Below are 17,165 nucleotides of genomic sequence, written 5' to 3'. Positions count from 1 at the left end.
TTCAGTGAGGGCTTGAGCGTCCAAATAATCTTAATACCACTGCTATCACATCACAAAATCATTTCTATCAACACATAATAATTATTGCGTAACATTACAAAAAGAGAAAGAGGTGCTTACACATATTTGTGGACGTCTACGTGGTGCCTTCAGCTCCGTTTGAAAAATTGCTCCCCGCAGGTGGGACATTGTGACTTTCAAGAGATCTTGCAGAAGCAATCATTAGAAAATGTAAACACTGGCAGAGATTTATTGATATAAAGTGTTGCATACTTGTTTACCTTTGTCTATTTTCTAATTATTGTGAGAAATAATTAACCGGATAAGTGACTTTACATACTGTAAATGAAGATCATTAAATATTCATTGAAAGATTTTACAGAACTACAGAGAAAGTCAACAAGTTGTGTGTCAAGTCGACATGGACGCGATGGGAGTACATTTTGACTTGCAGAGATGGTGCACATAAGGCAGAGTGACAGAGTGACGGTCGGCCTCAACGGCAACTTGTACTTCGCTAATCTGCTCAAGAGTGATAGCCGACTGGATTATATCTGCAACGCCCAGTACACGGCAGCCAGGACCATCTTGCCTGACACTGCCATTGCCCTAATTGTGCTGCCCAGTGAGTGCACACATGCGTACACACAAACACACAACACCGAAGCACACACTCTAACAAAATACAATACATAAAATAAAGATACCACCATGCGCCATCCATCCATTTTCTTAGCCGCTTATCCTCAAAAGGGTCGCGGGGAGTGCTGGAGCCTATCCCAGCTGTCAACGGGCAAGAGGCGGGGTGCACCCTGAACTGCTTGCCAGCCAATCGCAGGGTACATAGAGACAGACAACAGCACTCGCGATCACACCTCGGGGCAATTTAGAGTGTCTAATTAAAGTCGCATGTTTTTTTGGGATGTGGGAGGAAACCGCAGTGCCCGGAGAAAACCCACGCCGATGTGACAGTCTGAGCGCTCCCGTTGCTGTAAAGTCTCTTTGGGAGTAATGTGGATACGCATATATTAATGCGCATGCGCGTATATTTTGTAAACCTCCGGCCATTCTGAAACATCCCCACCCATGCTTCAACATGTGCCATTCGACAACTTGTCGCCGAGTGTTCACGTTCGCTATGGACGTCTCAGAAAGATGAACACAGCGAACGTACATATACTGTATGTGTATACCTTATTTATAAACTTTTGTTTTAAGGTTAGGTTAGAGTTAGGTTATAAGGTATGTCAGCTATGTAGAAGAACGGGAAGCATGGAACCAGGAGATTTCCCAGTCAGCGTCTGCTACGTACCCAGAGCTCCCCTGTTGGTAACTCATGCGCATTCATCACAAGGAGACTTTTCAGCACGGGGGCGCGCTTAGACCGTCACACCAGCACGGGAGAACAGACAAACTCCACACGGGCGGGGCGACATTTAAACCCCGTTCCTCAACACTGTGAGGCCCACACCAATTGCTCCACCATGCCGGCCACCATGCACGATGTATTAAAACGTCGGAATTTGGGACTAATTGATGTATGAATTGATTGATTAGCTATCAGTGGCATGTGATTGACTAACACATAGATCTTTGGTCCAGGTAATGACGTTGTTCACGGAAAGCCACCTCACATCTTCCACCCAAGTGGTTCACACTCATCAGTCTTGGCGCTCCGTGGCCAAACTCTTACCTTGGAATGCATTCCCAAAGGCCTGTAAGAATCTCCCCCCCCAGCCGCTTCCTTGTTCTTTTCATGCATCCTGCCTGAGCATTTTCTTCATTTTCTTCCCAGCCCCACTCCCAAAGTGGAGTGGAAGAAGAAGGACGGAAACCTGGACGAAACCAGCGCTCATCCGGAAAACTACAACCGCTGGCTCTATTTCGACAGCATCAGTCAGAGCGACGACGGCGAGTACGAGTGTCGAGCGTTCAATACCCACGGCTCCAGTGTGCACTCCTACACTGTCACGGTGGAAGGTCGGTGCTCTCACACCTCCAAATTTATAATTGCAATTTCTAAACCACAAATATAACTTCAATTATGAACCCAATACAAATTGCTATCATTCCAAACACATCTGACATCTTTCCACCCATTTTCTGAGCTTGCCCTAAAAATGAAATGCCATAACGCATAGCAAAAACCTATAAGGGATGAAGACTCCTTGTAACTTCTGTTAACAACCCAGGCTATACTTGCATTCTGTTTGTCAGCACTAAAACAACGCCATGTTCCTTTTGCCATATAAAGCTGCTCCCTACTGGGTGAAGGAACCCCAGAACTTGCGTTACGCTCCTGGCGAAACCGTGCGATTGGACTGTCTGGCGGAAGGCATCCCGACCCCCAACGTGACCTGGAGCATCAACGGGCAGCCGCTCTCAAGTAACCTCCTTCACTGCTCTTTGGCCCCAATCTTCCACTACTCCACACGATATTCTGTTATTTTTGGATTGCATCAGTTTGGAATGGGTTAAAAATTAATATCCTGTACATTATTGTTACAGTAACTCTAACTGCATCATTTGATAACACTGGAATTGCGTACTTCCCACAAAGTTGGAAAAATTAAGTTGTCAAAGCGCCTGCCGATGATCTCGCTTTGTTTCCTCAGCAGTGGACAAGGACACTCGCCGCAGCGTGTCGGGCGGGGTGCTGAAGTTGAAGGACGTCCTGCTGAGCGACACGGCGGTGTACCAGTGCGAGGCCGCCAACAAACATGGCTCCATCCTCATCAACGCCTACCTCCACGTCGTCGGTACGTCTTTCAGCAACGTCGGCTTTGACAGAGACATGGTTAATGGGAGCTGAACGTAGACTTTTGTGTGCCTCTTAGAGCTACCCCCTCAGATCCTGTCTGCAGACGGTGTCGTATACCGAGTCACAGAGGGCGGGACCGTCAAGATGTCCTGCGAAACCTTCGGCTCACCGCTCCCTCATGTCAAATGGCGAGTGCCTTCACATTACCGGTGAAGCAAAAATGAGAAAAATTGTACCCTGCAGCTGATTACCACCAGGCAGGCTTTCATTAGCCGAACCAAACGCACCCCCTCAACGGAAAGCCAAAAGGAAAATAACAAAAGGATAACATCTGAAATCCATTTAAGATGATTTGGAAAAAATGCATGTATGCAATATTTTCGCAAGTCTCTCTATAACAACCCGGGCTAAAATAAACTCGACATGCAAAATGTGTCCCTCAGTCGGACCAAGCGTTTCTATTGAGCCACAGCCTTGGCGCCTCCTCGTGGCCTTGTAGCATGTTTTTTTTTTTTTTTAAAAAGCTCACAAAAAATGGAAAAACAAGTTTGTTCCGTGCCCAAAAATACAAATTGGTACCAGTTACAGTATATTATAATTGGTTTTTGTTCAAAACATGCACGTTTGTGGTTCCTCAGAACCTGACTAACATTTCTACTTGATATTTTTTTTCCATGCAAGATGTGACAGGCAATTTATTGCTTTACCTTGAGGGGCTGAAAAATTACTTATAAAATAAATGTATTATTATGAAAATATAGTATTACTTCCCCTTGTGTTCTGCCAGCTGTGTCTCATCATTATCACAATTTGATGCTGTGGATTTAAAGGTTCTTGGCTTTTCCAAACTGTTAAGTGCCTTTTTTCCAATCAAGGATTCACATTTTTTTTTTTTTAGGGACTGGGAGGACTGGACCCCACTGCTGTCGGACCCTCGTGTCTTCCTGTTGACGAATGGGACGCTGGAGTTGTCCGACGTGGGCCACAGCGACAGCGGCACTTACACTTGCGTGATCAAAAACACTAACATCTCCATCAATGCCCACTTAGAAGTATTCAGTAAGTGTCACGCACACCTCAGATATCATGATCAAAATAATACGAAGGATTATTGGTGTTTTTGTGGTTTTACTAAGAGAAATGTAAACAAAACTGGCATGGAAGACACCATGAAATGGACTTCAACTGACGACAATTGGAAAGTCTTATTTATCATGGTGCTTCCACATTAAAACCTCTTCTTGCATGTTTTTTTTTTTCAACTTTCAGTTGTAGCAAACTGGTCCAGAGGTTCAAATTCTTTTTTAAAAATACATTTAAAAGATTACATTCATGTCAATTTTTCATGTTAAAATGTTCATCTAATTAGTTCACTGCCTTATCATTGTCACGTCCCATCGGAACGAGAGGTAGGACCCAAATGCAGGAACTCGGAAGACGCAAGGTAGTTCAAGAAGAGACACGTTTATTGTATGCAGAGTTCGGGAATCAAGCAGGCAGTCCGGTGCACGGGGAAACAATGCAGGCAGAAGTGTCAAGGAGTCAGGCTTACAAGGTTGGTCGGAGAACGGACGAAGGTCGGTACACACAGGTTCAGTCAGGAATACGAGGGTGCTGGAACGGGACATAAAGCTCAGCGAACTGGCAGCTGACCAGTTGTCACTGGGTCCTAAATATACGGGGGATGATCAGCCCGCATGAGGCACAGGTGTGTGCCTCCCAATTAGCGCACCCGCACAGCTTGTGCTGGAGCGGCAGGATCATGACAATCATTGTTTAAGCCAATTTTAATCTTTTTTTTAGAAATTCAATTTAAATCACTTTTAGTAGCCATCGAACATGAATAACAAAATTAAATATCATTTCATCTAAAAAGTTCTGCACTATCAGACAAAAAGATAAATATCAATATTATTTCAAGTTGCACTTGTGATATCAAAAATCAGGGGTGGCCCACTGAGCATTGACTTTATTGAAAGTCCCGTAACCTGGGCCACATTAAAGTTGTTGTTTCCTCAACAACAACAAAAAAAACAATGCTGAAAAAAGTACATTTATTAATTCATTGTCTTAACAAAGGGTTCTTTAAATAGTAAAATGAAAAATACAGGTAAAATAAACAATACAATTTCTAGATCTATCCATCCATCCATTATCTACCGCTTTTCCGGGTCGAGTTGCGGGGGAAGTAGCTTCAGCAGGGATACCCAGACTTCCCTTTCCCCAGCCACTTCTTCCAGCTCTTCCGGAGGGATCCCGACACGTTCCCAATCCAGCTGAGAGACATAGTCTCTCCAGTGTGTCCTGGCTCGTCCTAGGGGTCTCTTTTCGGTGGGACATGCCTGGAACGCCTCACCAGGGAGGTGTCCGGGAGGCATCCAGATCAGATCCCCCAGCCACCTCAACTAGCTTGTCTCAATGCGGAGGAGCAGCGGCTCGACACTGTGCCCCTCCCGGATGACCGAGCTTCTCACCCTATCTCTAAGGGAGAGCCCGGACACCCTGTGGAGGAAACTCATTTCGGCCGCTTGTATCAGAGATCTTGTTCTTTCAGTCATGACCCACAGCTCACGTCCATAGGTGAGGGTAGGAACGTAGATCGACTGGTATATTGAGAGCTTCGCCTTTCGACTTAGCTCCATCTTTACCACAACGGACCAATACAAAGTCTGCATCACTGCAGATGCTGCACTAATCCGTCTGTCGATCTCCTGCTCCATTCTTCCTTCACTCGTGTACAAGACCCCAAGATACTTGAACTCCTCCACCTGGTGAAGGAGCTCATCCCTGACCTGGAGAGGGCACGGCACACTTTTCCGACTGAGGACCATCGTCTCGGATTTGGAGGCGCTGATTCTCATCCCAGCAACTTCACACTCGGCTGCCAATCGCTCCAGTGAGAGCTGGAGATCACGGCTTGATGAAGCCAACAGAACCACATCATCTGCAAAGAGCAGAGATGCGATGCTGAGGCCACCAAACCGGACACCCTCTACACCTCAGCTGCGCGTGGAAATTCTGTCCATAAAAGTTATGAACAAAATCAGTGACAAAAGGCAGCCTTGGCGGAGTCCAACTCTCACCGTAAACGAGTCCGACTTATTGCCGGCAATGCGGACCAAACTCTGACTGCGGTCGTACTGGGGCCGAACAGCTCGTATCCGTGGATTTGGTACCCCATACTCCGGAAGAACCGCCCACAGGACTCTCCGAGAGACACGGTCGAATGCCTTCTCCAAGTCCACAAAACACATTTAGACTGGTTGGGCGAACTCCCATGCACCCTCGAGGATCCTGCCGAAGGTGTAGAGCTGGTCACCTGTTCCACGGCCAGGACGAAAACAACATGGCTCCTCCTGAATCTGAGACTCGACTTCCTGACAGACCGTCCTCTCCAGTTCCCCAAAGTAGACCTTACAAGGGAGGCTGAGGAGTGTGATCCCTCGATAGTTGGAACACACCCTCTGGTCACCCTTCTTGAAAAGGGGGACCACCACTCCAGTCTGCCAATCCATAGGCACTGTCCCCAATGTCCACACGATGTTGCAGAGGTGTGTCAAGTAGGACAGCCCCACAACATCCAGAGCCCTTAGGAACTCCGGGCGGATCTCATCCACCCCCGGGGCCCTGCCACCAAGGAGTTTTTTTAACTACCTCGGCGACCTCAACCCCAGAGATAGAAGAGCCCGCCTCAGAGGATCCAGACTCATCTTATTCGTGGTAAAGCGTGTTGGTGGAATTGAGGATGTCTTCAAAATATCCTCCCCACCAACTCACAACATCCCGGGTTGAGGTCAACAGCACCCTGTCCCCACTATAACCAGTGTTAACGGTGCACTGCGTCCCCCTCCTGAGACGCCGGACGGTGGACCAGAAATTCCTCGAAGCTGTCCTGAAGTCATTTTCCATTGCCTCACCGAATTCCTCCTACGCTCGGGTTTTTGCCTCAGTGACCACCAAAGCCCCATTCTGCTTGGCCAGCTGGTACCTATCAGCTGCCTCGGGAGTCTCACAAGCCAGAAATGCCCGAGAGGACTCCTTCTTCAGCTTGACAGCATACCTCACTGTTGGCATCCACCAACATGTTCGTGGGTTGCCACCACGACAGGCACCGACCACCTTACGGCCACAGCTCCAGTCCGCCGCCTCAGCAATGGAGGGGAGGAAGATCGTCCACTCCGATTCAAGGTCTCCCGCCTCCTCCGGGATGTGAGCAAAGTTCTTTTGGAGGTGGGAGTTGAAATTCCTTCTGACAGGGGAATCTGCCAGCCGTTCCAAGCAGACCCTCACAATCCGTTTAGGCCTGGCACGTTGGACTGGCATCTTCCCCCACCATCGGCGTCAACTTACCACCAGGTGGTGATCAGTTGACAGCTCCACCCCTCTCTTCAACCGAGTGTACAAGACATGCAAGTCCGATGACATGACCACAAAGTTGATCATCGAACTGCGAACCTGGGGTGTCCTGTTGCCAGGTGGACATGTGAACGGCCTTGTGCCTGAACATTGTGTTTGTTATGGACAATCCGTGATGAGCACAGAAGTCCTGCAACAAAACACCACTCGAGTTCTGATCGGGGGAGCATTCTTCCCAATTACACCCTTAGGGTCTCACTGTCATTGCCCACGTGGGCATTGAGGTCCCCCAGCAGAATGATGGAGTCGCCAAACGGGGTGCTCTCCAGAACTCACTCTAAGGACTCCAAAAAGGGTGGGTACGCTGCACTGCTGTTTAGTGCATAAGCACAAACAACAGCGAGGACCCATCCCCCTAACTGAAGGCGGAGGTAGGCTACCCTCTCATCCACCAGGGTAAGCCCCAACGTATAGGCCCCGAGCCGGGGAGCGATAAGTATACCCACACCTGCTTGGCCTCTCTCACCGTGGGCAACTCCAGAGTGGAGCAGAGTCCAATCCCTTTTAAGAGGAGTGGTGCCAGAACCTAAGCGGTGCGTAGAGGCCAGTCCGACTATATCTAGTCGGAACTTCTCGACCTCACGGACCAACTCGGGCTCCTTCCCTGCCTAAAAGGTGACATTCCATGTCCATGGATTTATAGCTGGGGATCGGATCACCAAGGTCCCCGTCTTTGGCCACCACCCAACTCACGCCGCACCTGAGCCCTATGGCCCTACTCACAGGTGGTGAAAACATGGGAAGGGGGACCTATGTTACCCTTTCGGGCTGTGCCCCATGGGCGCAGGCCCAGCCACCAGGCGTTCGCCTTCGAGCCCCACCTCCAGACCTGGCTCCAGAGGGGGGGCCCAATGACCCATGTCCAGGCAAAGGAAACCAAGATCCAATTTTGTAGTCATCATAAGGGTATGATTTCTAAAGGTAACAATCTATTTAAATAAACAATTGGCTAACTGATTATCATTTGATGCATTCTAAATAATAAAACTTTCAAATGTGAATTAGTATTTTAGTTGATAAAAATAAACAATTTTTTACTTGACAATTTGATCTGTTTTAAAAAAATCATTTGTATCACTTTCTAAACTGTAGTTGGCCATATTAAAGCTTTTAAAAGACATGAAAAAAAAAAGTTTAAAACTTTAACAAGATATTAGCAGTAGATAACAGCGGATATCTGTCCTCTACCTGAGAGTTGATTTCCGGGATTATTGCAATTCAGGGTCCTTTTCCCTGTGTCTCCTCTTGTGTACCAATAAGAAAGATTCAAAGTTTTATGGCTGCACGCTCGCAATTCTGTCGTGTTTTATGGGCAACCGTGCAACTGTTTTGTCTGTTGTTTCCTGTTAGACAAGACGACGATTGAGACGGCCCCGCAGAACGTCCGAGCGCTGCGAGGTGGGAGCGCCGTGCTGGATTGTCATGTCCGCAAAGACCCCCGATTGCTTCGCCACCAGATTATCTGGAGGAAGGACGGGCAAAAACTGGACGAATCATCGCCGGATGACAAGTAACAACAAAACCGCGGTCGCGTTACTCTTGTCGGTAGACAATATGTCGAATCGGCCGTTTTGGTGGCTGGTGGATAAGATGGGAGATCTCTAGTGCAGTTATTCCCAAACTGTGTACATTAGTGTGCACTCTTCAGGTGGGCCGTGGGAAGTTATCCAATTTTATGTAATTGCTAAAAAAAAAACAAGAAATAATGTATCTTTATTCATCTATTTATGCCAGTGAGGCACAATGACTGACAGAACAAAAAAATCCTCTTCTATTAGATGGCACGAAGTACATACAGTAATTAATCTATCCATTTTTGATGGCATTTACTTTTGTTGGTGTGCCGTGGGATTTTTCAATTGTAAAATATGTGCCGTGGCTCTATAAAGGTTGGAAATCACTGCTCTAGTTCTAACATGCTAAAGCTAACACAACATTCTGTCACGACCCATCGGAACGAAGGTAGGACCCAAATGCAGGATTCGTCAGATGCAAGGTAGTTCGGGAAAAAACGTTTATTATTAGATGGTCGGGGATCGGGCAGGCGGTCAGGTGCAGCAGCGGTAGTTGGGACGTCGGGCGAAGAGAGCAGGTGAGCGGGCAGGCAGGAGTCGGTACACGGGAGATCGATCAAGGCAGGCAGAAGTATCAAAGGAATCAGGCTTACGGGGTCGGTCGGAGAACAGGCGAAGGTCGGTACACACGGGTTGTCGATCAGGGATACGGAAGTACTCGAACGGGGCATGAAGCTCAACGATCTAGCGCGGGCCAGTCGTCATCGGGGTCATATATATATATATATATATATATATATATATATATATATATATATATATATATATATATATATATATATATATATATATATACACAGGATAATCAGCCCGCATGAGGCGCAGGTGTGTGCCTCCCAATTAGCGCGAGCGCGCAGGCACCCTCACAGCCCGGGCTGGAGCGGCAGGATCATGACACATACAAGCCGTGTTTTAGCGCCGCGTAATATTTGTAAGCGCATCAGTTTGAGGAAATAAATGGAAATTGACATCCAGTCATTTTTTTTTATTCCCCCAAAAATTGTCAATAACCTTGCCCCCCCCCCAAAAAAAAAATAAATAAATAAATAAAAAGGGAAAAAGACACATTCCAAAGAAACACTTTTAAAATTTGGTCATAAAAAGATTTCCAGGATTGGTATTTTTTTTAATGGGGAGGGTGTAATTTTCCAATGTAATTGTATACAATATATATATATATATATAATCTAGGACCAAAAATTTAAATAACACATTGTCATAATAATGTACAAATTTTTTCTCATTTAATTATTTTTTATATACATTTTGATATTTAATTCTCTCTACTGCAAAATAGATGAAATACACCTGGGCTACATGATATTTACATCCAAGTAATTGGTATTTCAACAAATTAACGACTCTTTGAATAAGACATTGATTTACATTCAGTTGATAATGAATAGAGCAGAGATGCGATGCTGAGGCCACCAAACCGGACACCCTCTACACCTCAGCTGCGCGTGGAAATTCTGTCCATAAAAGTTATGAACAAAATCAGTGACAAAAGGCAGCCTTGGCGGAGTCCAACTCTCACCGTAAACGAGTCCGACTTATTGCGGCAATGCGGACCAAACTCTGACTGCGGTCGTACTGGGGCCGAACAGCTCGTATCCGTGGATTTGGTACCCCATACTCCGGAAGAACCGCCCACAGGACTCTCCGAGAGACACGGTCGAATGCCTTCTCCAAGTCCACAAAACACATTTAGACTGGTTGGGCGAACTCCCATGCACCCTCGAGGATCCTGCCGAAGGTGTAGAGCTGGTCACCTGTTCCACGGCCAGGACGAAAACAACATGGCTCCTCCTGAATCTGAGACTCGACTTCCTGACAGACCGTCCTCTCCAGTTCCCCAAAGTAGACCTTACAAGGGAGGCTGAGGAGTGTGATCCCTCGATAGTTGGAACACACCCTCTGGTCACCCTTCTTGAAAAGGGGGACCACCACTCCAGTCTGCCAATCCATAGGCACTGTCCCCAATGTCCACACGATGTTGCAGAGGTGTGTCAAGTAGGACAGCCCCACAACATCCAGAGCCCTTAGGAACTCCGGGCGGATCTCATCCACCCCCGGGGCCCTGCCACCAAGGAGTTTTTTTAACTACCTCGGCGACCTCAACCCCAGAGATAGAAGAGCCCGCCTCAGAGGATCCAGACTCATCTTATTCGTGGTAAAGCGTGTTGGTGGAATTGAGGATGTCTTCAAAATATCCTCCCCACCAACTCACAACATCCCGGGTTGAGGTCAACAGCACCCTGTCCCCACTATAACCAGTGTTAACGGTGCACTGCGTCCCCCTCCTGAGACGCCGGACGGTGGACCAGAAATTCCTCGAAGCTGTCCTGAAGTCATTTTCCATGGCCTCACCGAATTCCTCCCACGCTCGGGTTTTTGCCTCAGTGACCACCAAAGCCCCATTCTGCTTGGCCAGCTGGTACCTATCAGCTGCCTCGGGAGTCTCACAAGCCAGAAATGCCCGAGAGGACTCCTTCTTCAGCTTGACAGCATACCTCACTGTTGGCATCCACCAACATGTTCGTGGGTTGCCGCCACGACAGGCACCGACCACCTTACGGCCACAGCTCCAGTCCGCCGCCTCAGCAATGGAGGGGAGGAAGATCGTCCACTCCGATTCAAGGTCTCCCGCCTCCTCCGGGATGTGAGCAAAGTTCTTTTGGAGGTGGGAGTTGAAATTCCTTCTGACAGGGGAATCTGCCAGCCGTTCCAAGCAGACCCTCACAATCCGTTTAGGCCTGGCACGTTGGACTGGCATCTTCCCCCACCATCGGCGTCAACTTACCACCAGGTGGTGATCAGTTGACAGCTCCACCCCTCTCTTCAACCGAGTGTACAAGACATGCAAGTCCGATGACATGACCACAAAGTTGATCATCGAACTGCGAACCTGGGGTGTCCTGTTGCCAGGTGGACATGTGAACGGCCTTGTGCCTGAACATTGTGTTTGTTATGGACAATCCGTGATGAGCACAGAAGTCCTGCAACAAAACACCACTCGAGTTCTGATCGGGGGAGCATTCTTCCCAATTACACCCTTAGGGTCTCACTGTCATTGCCCACGTGGGCATTGAGGTCCCCCAGCAGAATGATGGAGTCGCCAAACGGGGTGCTCTCCAGAACTCACTCTAAGGACTCCAAAAAGGGTGGGTACGCTGCACTGCTGTTTAGTGCATAAGCACAAACAGCGAGGACCCATCCCCCTAACTGAAGGCGGAGGTAGGCTACCCTCTCATCCACCAGGGTAAGCCCCAACGTATAGGCCCCGAGCCGGGGAGCGATAAGTATACCCACACCTGCTTGGCCTCTCTCACCGTGGGCAACTCCAGAGTGGAGCAGAGTCCAATCCCTTTTAAGAGGAGTGGTGCCAGAACCTAAGCGGTGCGTAGAGGCCAGTCCGACTATATCTAGTCGGAACTTCTCGACCTCACGGACCAACTCGGGCTCCTTCCCTGCCTAAAAGGTGACATTCCATGTCCATGGATTTATAGCTGGGGATCGGATCACCAAGGTCCCCGTCTTTGGCCACCACCCAACTCACGCCGCACCTGAGCCCTATGGCCCTACTCACAGGTGGTGAAAACATGGGAAGGGGGACCTATGTTACCCTTTCGGGCTGTGCCCCATGGGCGCAGGCCCAGCCACCAGGCGTTCGCCTTCGAGCCCCACCTCCAGACCTGGCTCCAGAGGGGGGGCCCAATGACCCATGTCCAGGCAAAGGAAACCAAGATCCAATTTTTGTAGTCATCATAAGGGTATGATTTCTAAAGGTAACAATCTATTTAAATAAACAATTGGCTAACTGATTATCATTTGATGCATTCTAAATAATAAAACTTTCAAATGTGAATTAGTATTTTAGTTGATAAAAATAAACAATTTTTTACTTGACAATTTGATCTGTTTTAAAAAAATCATTTGTATCACTTTCTAAACTGTAGTTGGCCATATTAAAGCTTTTAAAAGACATGAAAAAAAAAAGTTTAAAACTTTAACAAGATATTAGCAGTAGATAACAGCGGATATCTGTCCTCTACCTGAGAGTTGATTTCCGGGATTGGGAAATGGAAAATCCGGGAAATGACACATATTGATTCCTTTCAGTTGTTCAGCAGCCATCCAAAGTTTTCACAATTAAGTGTCTGATAAATCGTGTTGGCCTCTGATGGCAAAGAATTAGAATACAGTACTTGTATAGTTCAAACTTTTACAATGTAGTGCAACTGCACCAACATTGTGTGTGTGTGTGCCCCTCCGTTCACTTGTAGGTACACAGTCTTTGAAAACGGCACATTGAAGGTGACTGACATCCAATCACAAGACAATGCGGCGTATTCGTGCGAGGTGATCACAGAACTGGACCAGGTGACTGCAGGCGGTTCTGTCACAGTCGTGGGTGAGCACACTTCAGGATTCTCTCAAATTGGTTATAAAAAGCCTAGAACAAAATATTTGTGGATTTATTTTATATGAATGAGGCGGTACAGTGATCAACTGGTATGGACAATGACCTCATAGATCTGAGGTTGTGAGTTCAAATCCAGCCTCACCTATGTGGAGTTTGCATGTGCTCCCTGTGCCTGCATGGGTTTACTCCAAGTACTCCAGTTTTCCTCCCACATGCCAAAAACATGCATGCTAGGTCAACTGGAGACTTGAAATTGTCTGGAGGTGTGAATGTTTTTTTTTTCCAATGTGCCCTGCAATTGGCTGGCGACCAGTTCAGGGTGGACTCTGCATCTCACCCAGAGTCATCTGGGATAGGCGCGCCAGAACACCCGGGACCCAAATGATGATACGCGGTATGGAAAAAGGAGTGGGTGGATGAATTGGATGAAAAATGTCTCTCTTTTTTTATTTTCTTCCATCGATCCATCTTCCGCTTATCCGGCGTCAAATTTCAGGGGCAGCAGTTTATGCAGTGAAGCCCACAGTTCCGTCTCCTCAACCACTTCCATCTCTTCCACGGCACCCTTGAGGACCGTGCCGAGGGGGTAGATGTGGTCTGTTGTTCATTCATTCATCTATCTTTTGTAGCACTTCTCCTCCCAAGAGGTGCAGGTGTGCTGGAGCCGATCCCAGCTATCTTGTGAAAAGAATAAGAGAACACACTCAACTGGTCGCCAGCCAATCGCAGGGCTTGATCTGTTGTTCCACAACTAAACTACGCTGCTCCTCCTGAATCGGCCTTGAAAACATATTATTCATATTCATTACGCTATGATTTTGCTGATCCAGCCCTTGCCATCAAATAAGGCTGAACTATGCGTTTTATACCCTACGAAATATTTCTGCACGCAAAAGGTGGTGAAAATGTAGATTCAGCTTTTCTGTCTTATCGCAAAATAAAAAAGAAGCTGACAGTAGTCTCATGTCGGACCCCCAGCTCGTCCGGACCCCCCTCAGGATGTGAGTCTGACTGATGTGAAAGACGACACTTTGACTCTGAGCTGGATCCCGGGTCGCTCGCACAACAGCCCCATCACAGGTACCACGCGCGCACCTTCGAGTGTCGCTTCAGGTCACGTGACTCGCCACGCTTGTGTGGGCAGAGTTCATAGTGGAGGCCAAGGAGGAGCAGCACTCACGTAGGCACGACGGCGACACCTGGAGGTGGCAGGTGCTGAAGCGGGTGTCCGCCGACTTTAACCACCTGCAGCTCAGCCTCCGGCCTTTCTGCACCTACGCCTTCCGTGTCGTCGCCGTCAACCAGCTTGGCCTCAGCGATCCCAGCCGGTCCACCGCCCTCCACAGCACGCCTCCGGCAGGTAAGAACCACGAATGTTCCAACATTCAGCCAAAATGGATGACTAAAAAAAAATCTCTTTGATAGGGATTGCTACTTTCCCATTTGCCCCGGCTTTGGGACCATCGAGCATCTTAAGATGATCCAGAAAAAAATAAACTATAAGAACATTTCAGTGTTTCAGCAGATAGCTGTTCAAGGGCTCACTATACACGTGAAGAAATTATATAAAATCTCTTTGGATTACTCTGAGAACGAAAAATGTCTAATTTTTGTCCTACTGTTGATGACTAATTATTCAGGTGTCCTCTTGGTCTCATGATGTCACAATCTAAAGCGCATGTTGGAGAGGACCGTTAACAACAATTCTACTGGTCTATTCTTTGCTCAATTTTGCCATTTAGGTCCTTGTTGGAGAATGGTGAATAATGCAAATAATTCAGAATCACGGAACGGTTGAACATGCATTGAAACGTTTAGAGAATGTTCAATTTAATCAATCTGTAAAGTGCATTCTATCTTAATCCTGAAATCTAACAGAAAAGCCTGATAATATCTTGTGTATTAAGTTGAAAGCGCAAGTTTACATACACAAAATAATATTATTATTATAATATATATATATCCTTATTTTTATGACTGACTTACATGAAATCAGGGATGAAAAATTTTCAGTTTTAGGTCATTTAGGATTACCAAAATTATTTATATTGGCTAAATGCCAGAATAATGAATATTTTTGAGGGGTGAATTTTTATTACTTCTTTCAAAGTGTGAAGTTTGCAAGCAGTAAAATTACTATACATTTGAACATTTTGGAAAAACCCAGATTTTGACTTTTTGGACCCTTATTAACATCATTTGTGTTAATTAGATGACTTTGAAGGCACACCTGAAACACATTGCTTCTTTTTGTAACTTCAAGGAACTACTACAGTATTTTCTGCCTTGTGCTGTTGTTGGGACACACCCTCACACCCTGCTGGTCCAATCAGTATTAGTATTAGTAATATATACTGTAGACTATTGCACAATTTGTCACTTTAAACTGCTCCCTTTGCACAATTGTCAGTGGGCAGGTCTTTAACGGTCAACCCCGAATGGCTAAGGGCACGCTGTACAAGCTTAACATAATGTGTGTGTGTGTGGGGGGGGGGGGGGTGATGGACTCTAACTGCTCTCAATGAAGAAGACTCTACTTATTGCACAACTGTGACTCTTATAAGAAATAGTTCCCTATTAATTGACTATTGTTCTTCGTTCTTGTTGGTTCTTCTTCTCAGTACTTAACATGAATGTCGTAATAAGGTGGCACTGACTGCCAGAAACAAATTCCTTGTGTGTTACATACTTGGCCATTAAAGCTGATTCTGATAATTCCAAAAGAAATCAGCCAAGAAGTTAGGAAGACAATTGTGGACTAGCACAGGTCTGGTTAATCCTTGGGTGCAATATCCAGATGCCTGAAAGTGCCCAGTTAATCTGTTCTAAGTATTTGAATGTGTAATCACTGTGGAAATGTCCAGCCATCATGCAGCTCACGAAGGTGACGAGTTCTGTTTCCTAGAGATGAATGTGCATTGCTCCAAAATAGTGCTCTTTAACCCAAGAAAAAAAAAAAAAAAGACCCTGTGAAGATGCTGGCTGAAGCTGGTAAGTGTGGAGTCATTCTCCATAGTGAAACAAGTACTATTCCGACATGGACTAATCTCTTGTGGTCTGACAAAACACAAATTGAACTGTTTAGCCAAAATGAGCATGGAGGGACACCTGCAAGCCTCAGAACACCATCCCGACTCTGAAATATAGGGGTGGCACCAGGATGTTGTGGGGTTGTTTTTTCTACAGGAGGGACTGGTGTACTTCAGAAAAAAAAAATGGCAAAATGAAGAAAGAACATTATGTGGCCATACTGGAGCTACACCTCAAGACATCGGCCAGGATGTCAAACTGGTTGAAAGTGGCTTAATGACAACAAAGTTTTTGGAGTGGCCATCACAAACCCCTGATCTCAACCCTTATGAAAATGTGCGAGCAAGTTCACCTCGGTGACACCAGTTCTGTCAGGAGGAATGGGCCCAGATTCTTGAGAAGCTTGTAGAAGGATATACAAAATGTTTGAAGTTTAAGGCAACAGTTGAAGACTAAAGGTAATTGTACTAAATACTAATGAAATGTTTGTAAACCAATGACTGAAGCAAGTCATGAAAAATGGTTTAAAACCTGATTCCGTTATCATTCTGGTATTTGGCAAATAGAAATAATTTTGGTAATTCTAATTGACCCCTAAAGGAAAGGCTTAGTCTCATTTCATGTCAGAAAGGAGAAACAAATATTCTTATGGAACTACGTATATGTAAACGTGGTTTCAACTGTATATTCACATACAAAGTGATTGTTGCTCATGTGTCGCATGTTTTCACCTTTTTTCAAATGGAAAATTAATATCTTAATTTTGAGGCAATGTCATTATTTTAGTACCACACAGCAACCCCACCGGTGTTCGCAGTGAATCCTCCGACGCGGGAACACTTGCTATCACATGGGACGTAAGTACAAGAATGTCACCATGCATGAGAATCACTGCTCACATTAGTGTTTTGTTGAATACAAGAGGCAAATTCTAGTATGGAAGGTTCCGACCTGGAAT

The 17,165-nt window shown here is 46.3% G+C and overlaps 1 protein-coding gene across 6 annotated transcripts in view; it reads left to right on the top strand.

Moving 5' to 3' along the window:
- LOC133504627 (neural cell adhesion molecule L1.1-like) overlaps nt 1-17,165 on the top strand; it is a 53,222-nt gene that overhangs the window by 22,898 nt on the left and 13,159 nt on the right. For 5 of the 6 annotated variants that reach the window (XM_061827118.1, XM_061827126.1, XM_061827084.1 and 2 more), the window contains 12 exons: nt 455-625; nt 1,603-1,717; nt 1,796-1,980; nt 2,255-2,386; nt 2,616-2,759; nt 2,838-2,949; nt 3,660-3,820; nt 8,528-8,687; nt 13,038-13,165; nt 14,156-14,257; nt 14,322-14,537; nt 16,994-17,064. In XM_061827118.1, coding sequence (XP_061683102.1) covers nt 455-625; nt 1,603-1,717; nt 1,796-1,980; nt 2,255-2,386; nt 2,616-2,759; nt 2,838-2,949; nt 3,660-3,820; nt 8,528-8,687; nt 13,038-13,165; nt 14,156-14,257; nt 14,322-14,537; nt 16,994-17,064 — 1,697 coding nt within the window. The remainder of the gene's footprint in view (nt 1-454; nt 626-1,602; nt 1,718-1,795; nt 1,981-2,254; nt 2,387-2,615; nt 2,760-2,837; nt 2,950-3,659; nt 3,821-8,527; nt 8,688-13,037; nt 13,166-14,155; nt 14,258-14,321; nt 14,538-16,993; nt 17,065-17,165) is intronic. The other variant, XM_061827110.1, reaches the window with a different exon arrangement.

This window comes from Syngnathoides biaculeatus, chromosome 2, assembly GCF_019802595.1.
Source record: "Syngnathoides biaculeatus isolate LvHL_M chromosome 2, ASM1980259v1, whole genome shotgun sequence".
Taxonomy (NCBI): domain Eukaryota; kingdom Metazoa; phylum Chordata; class Actinopteri; order Syngnathiformes; family Syngnathidae; genus Syngnathoides; species Syngnathoides biaculeatus.
Note: the sequence above shows the minus strand (reverse complement) of the source record. Positions and strands in the feature narration are given on the sequence as shown.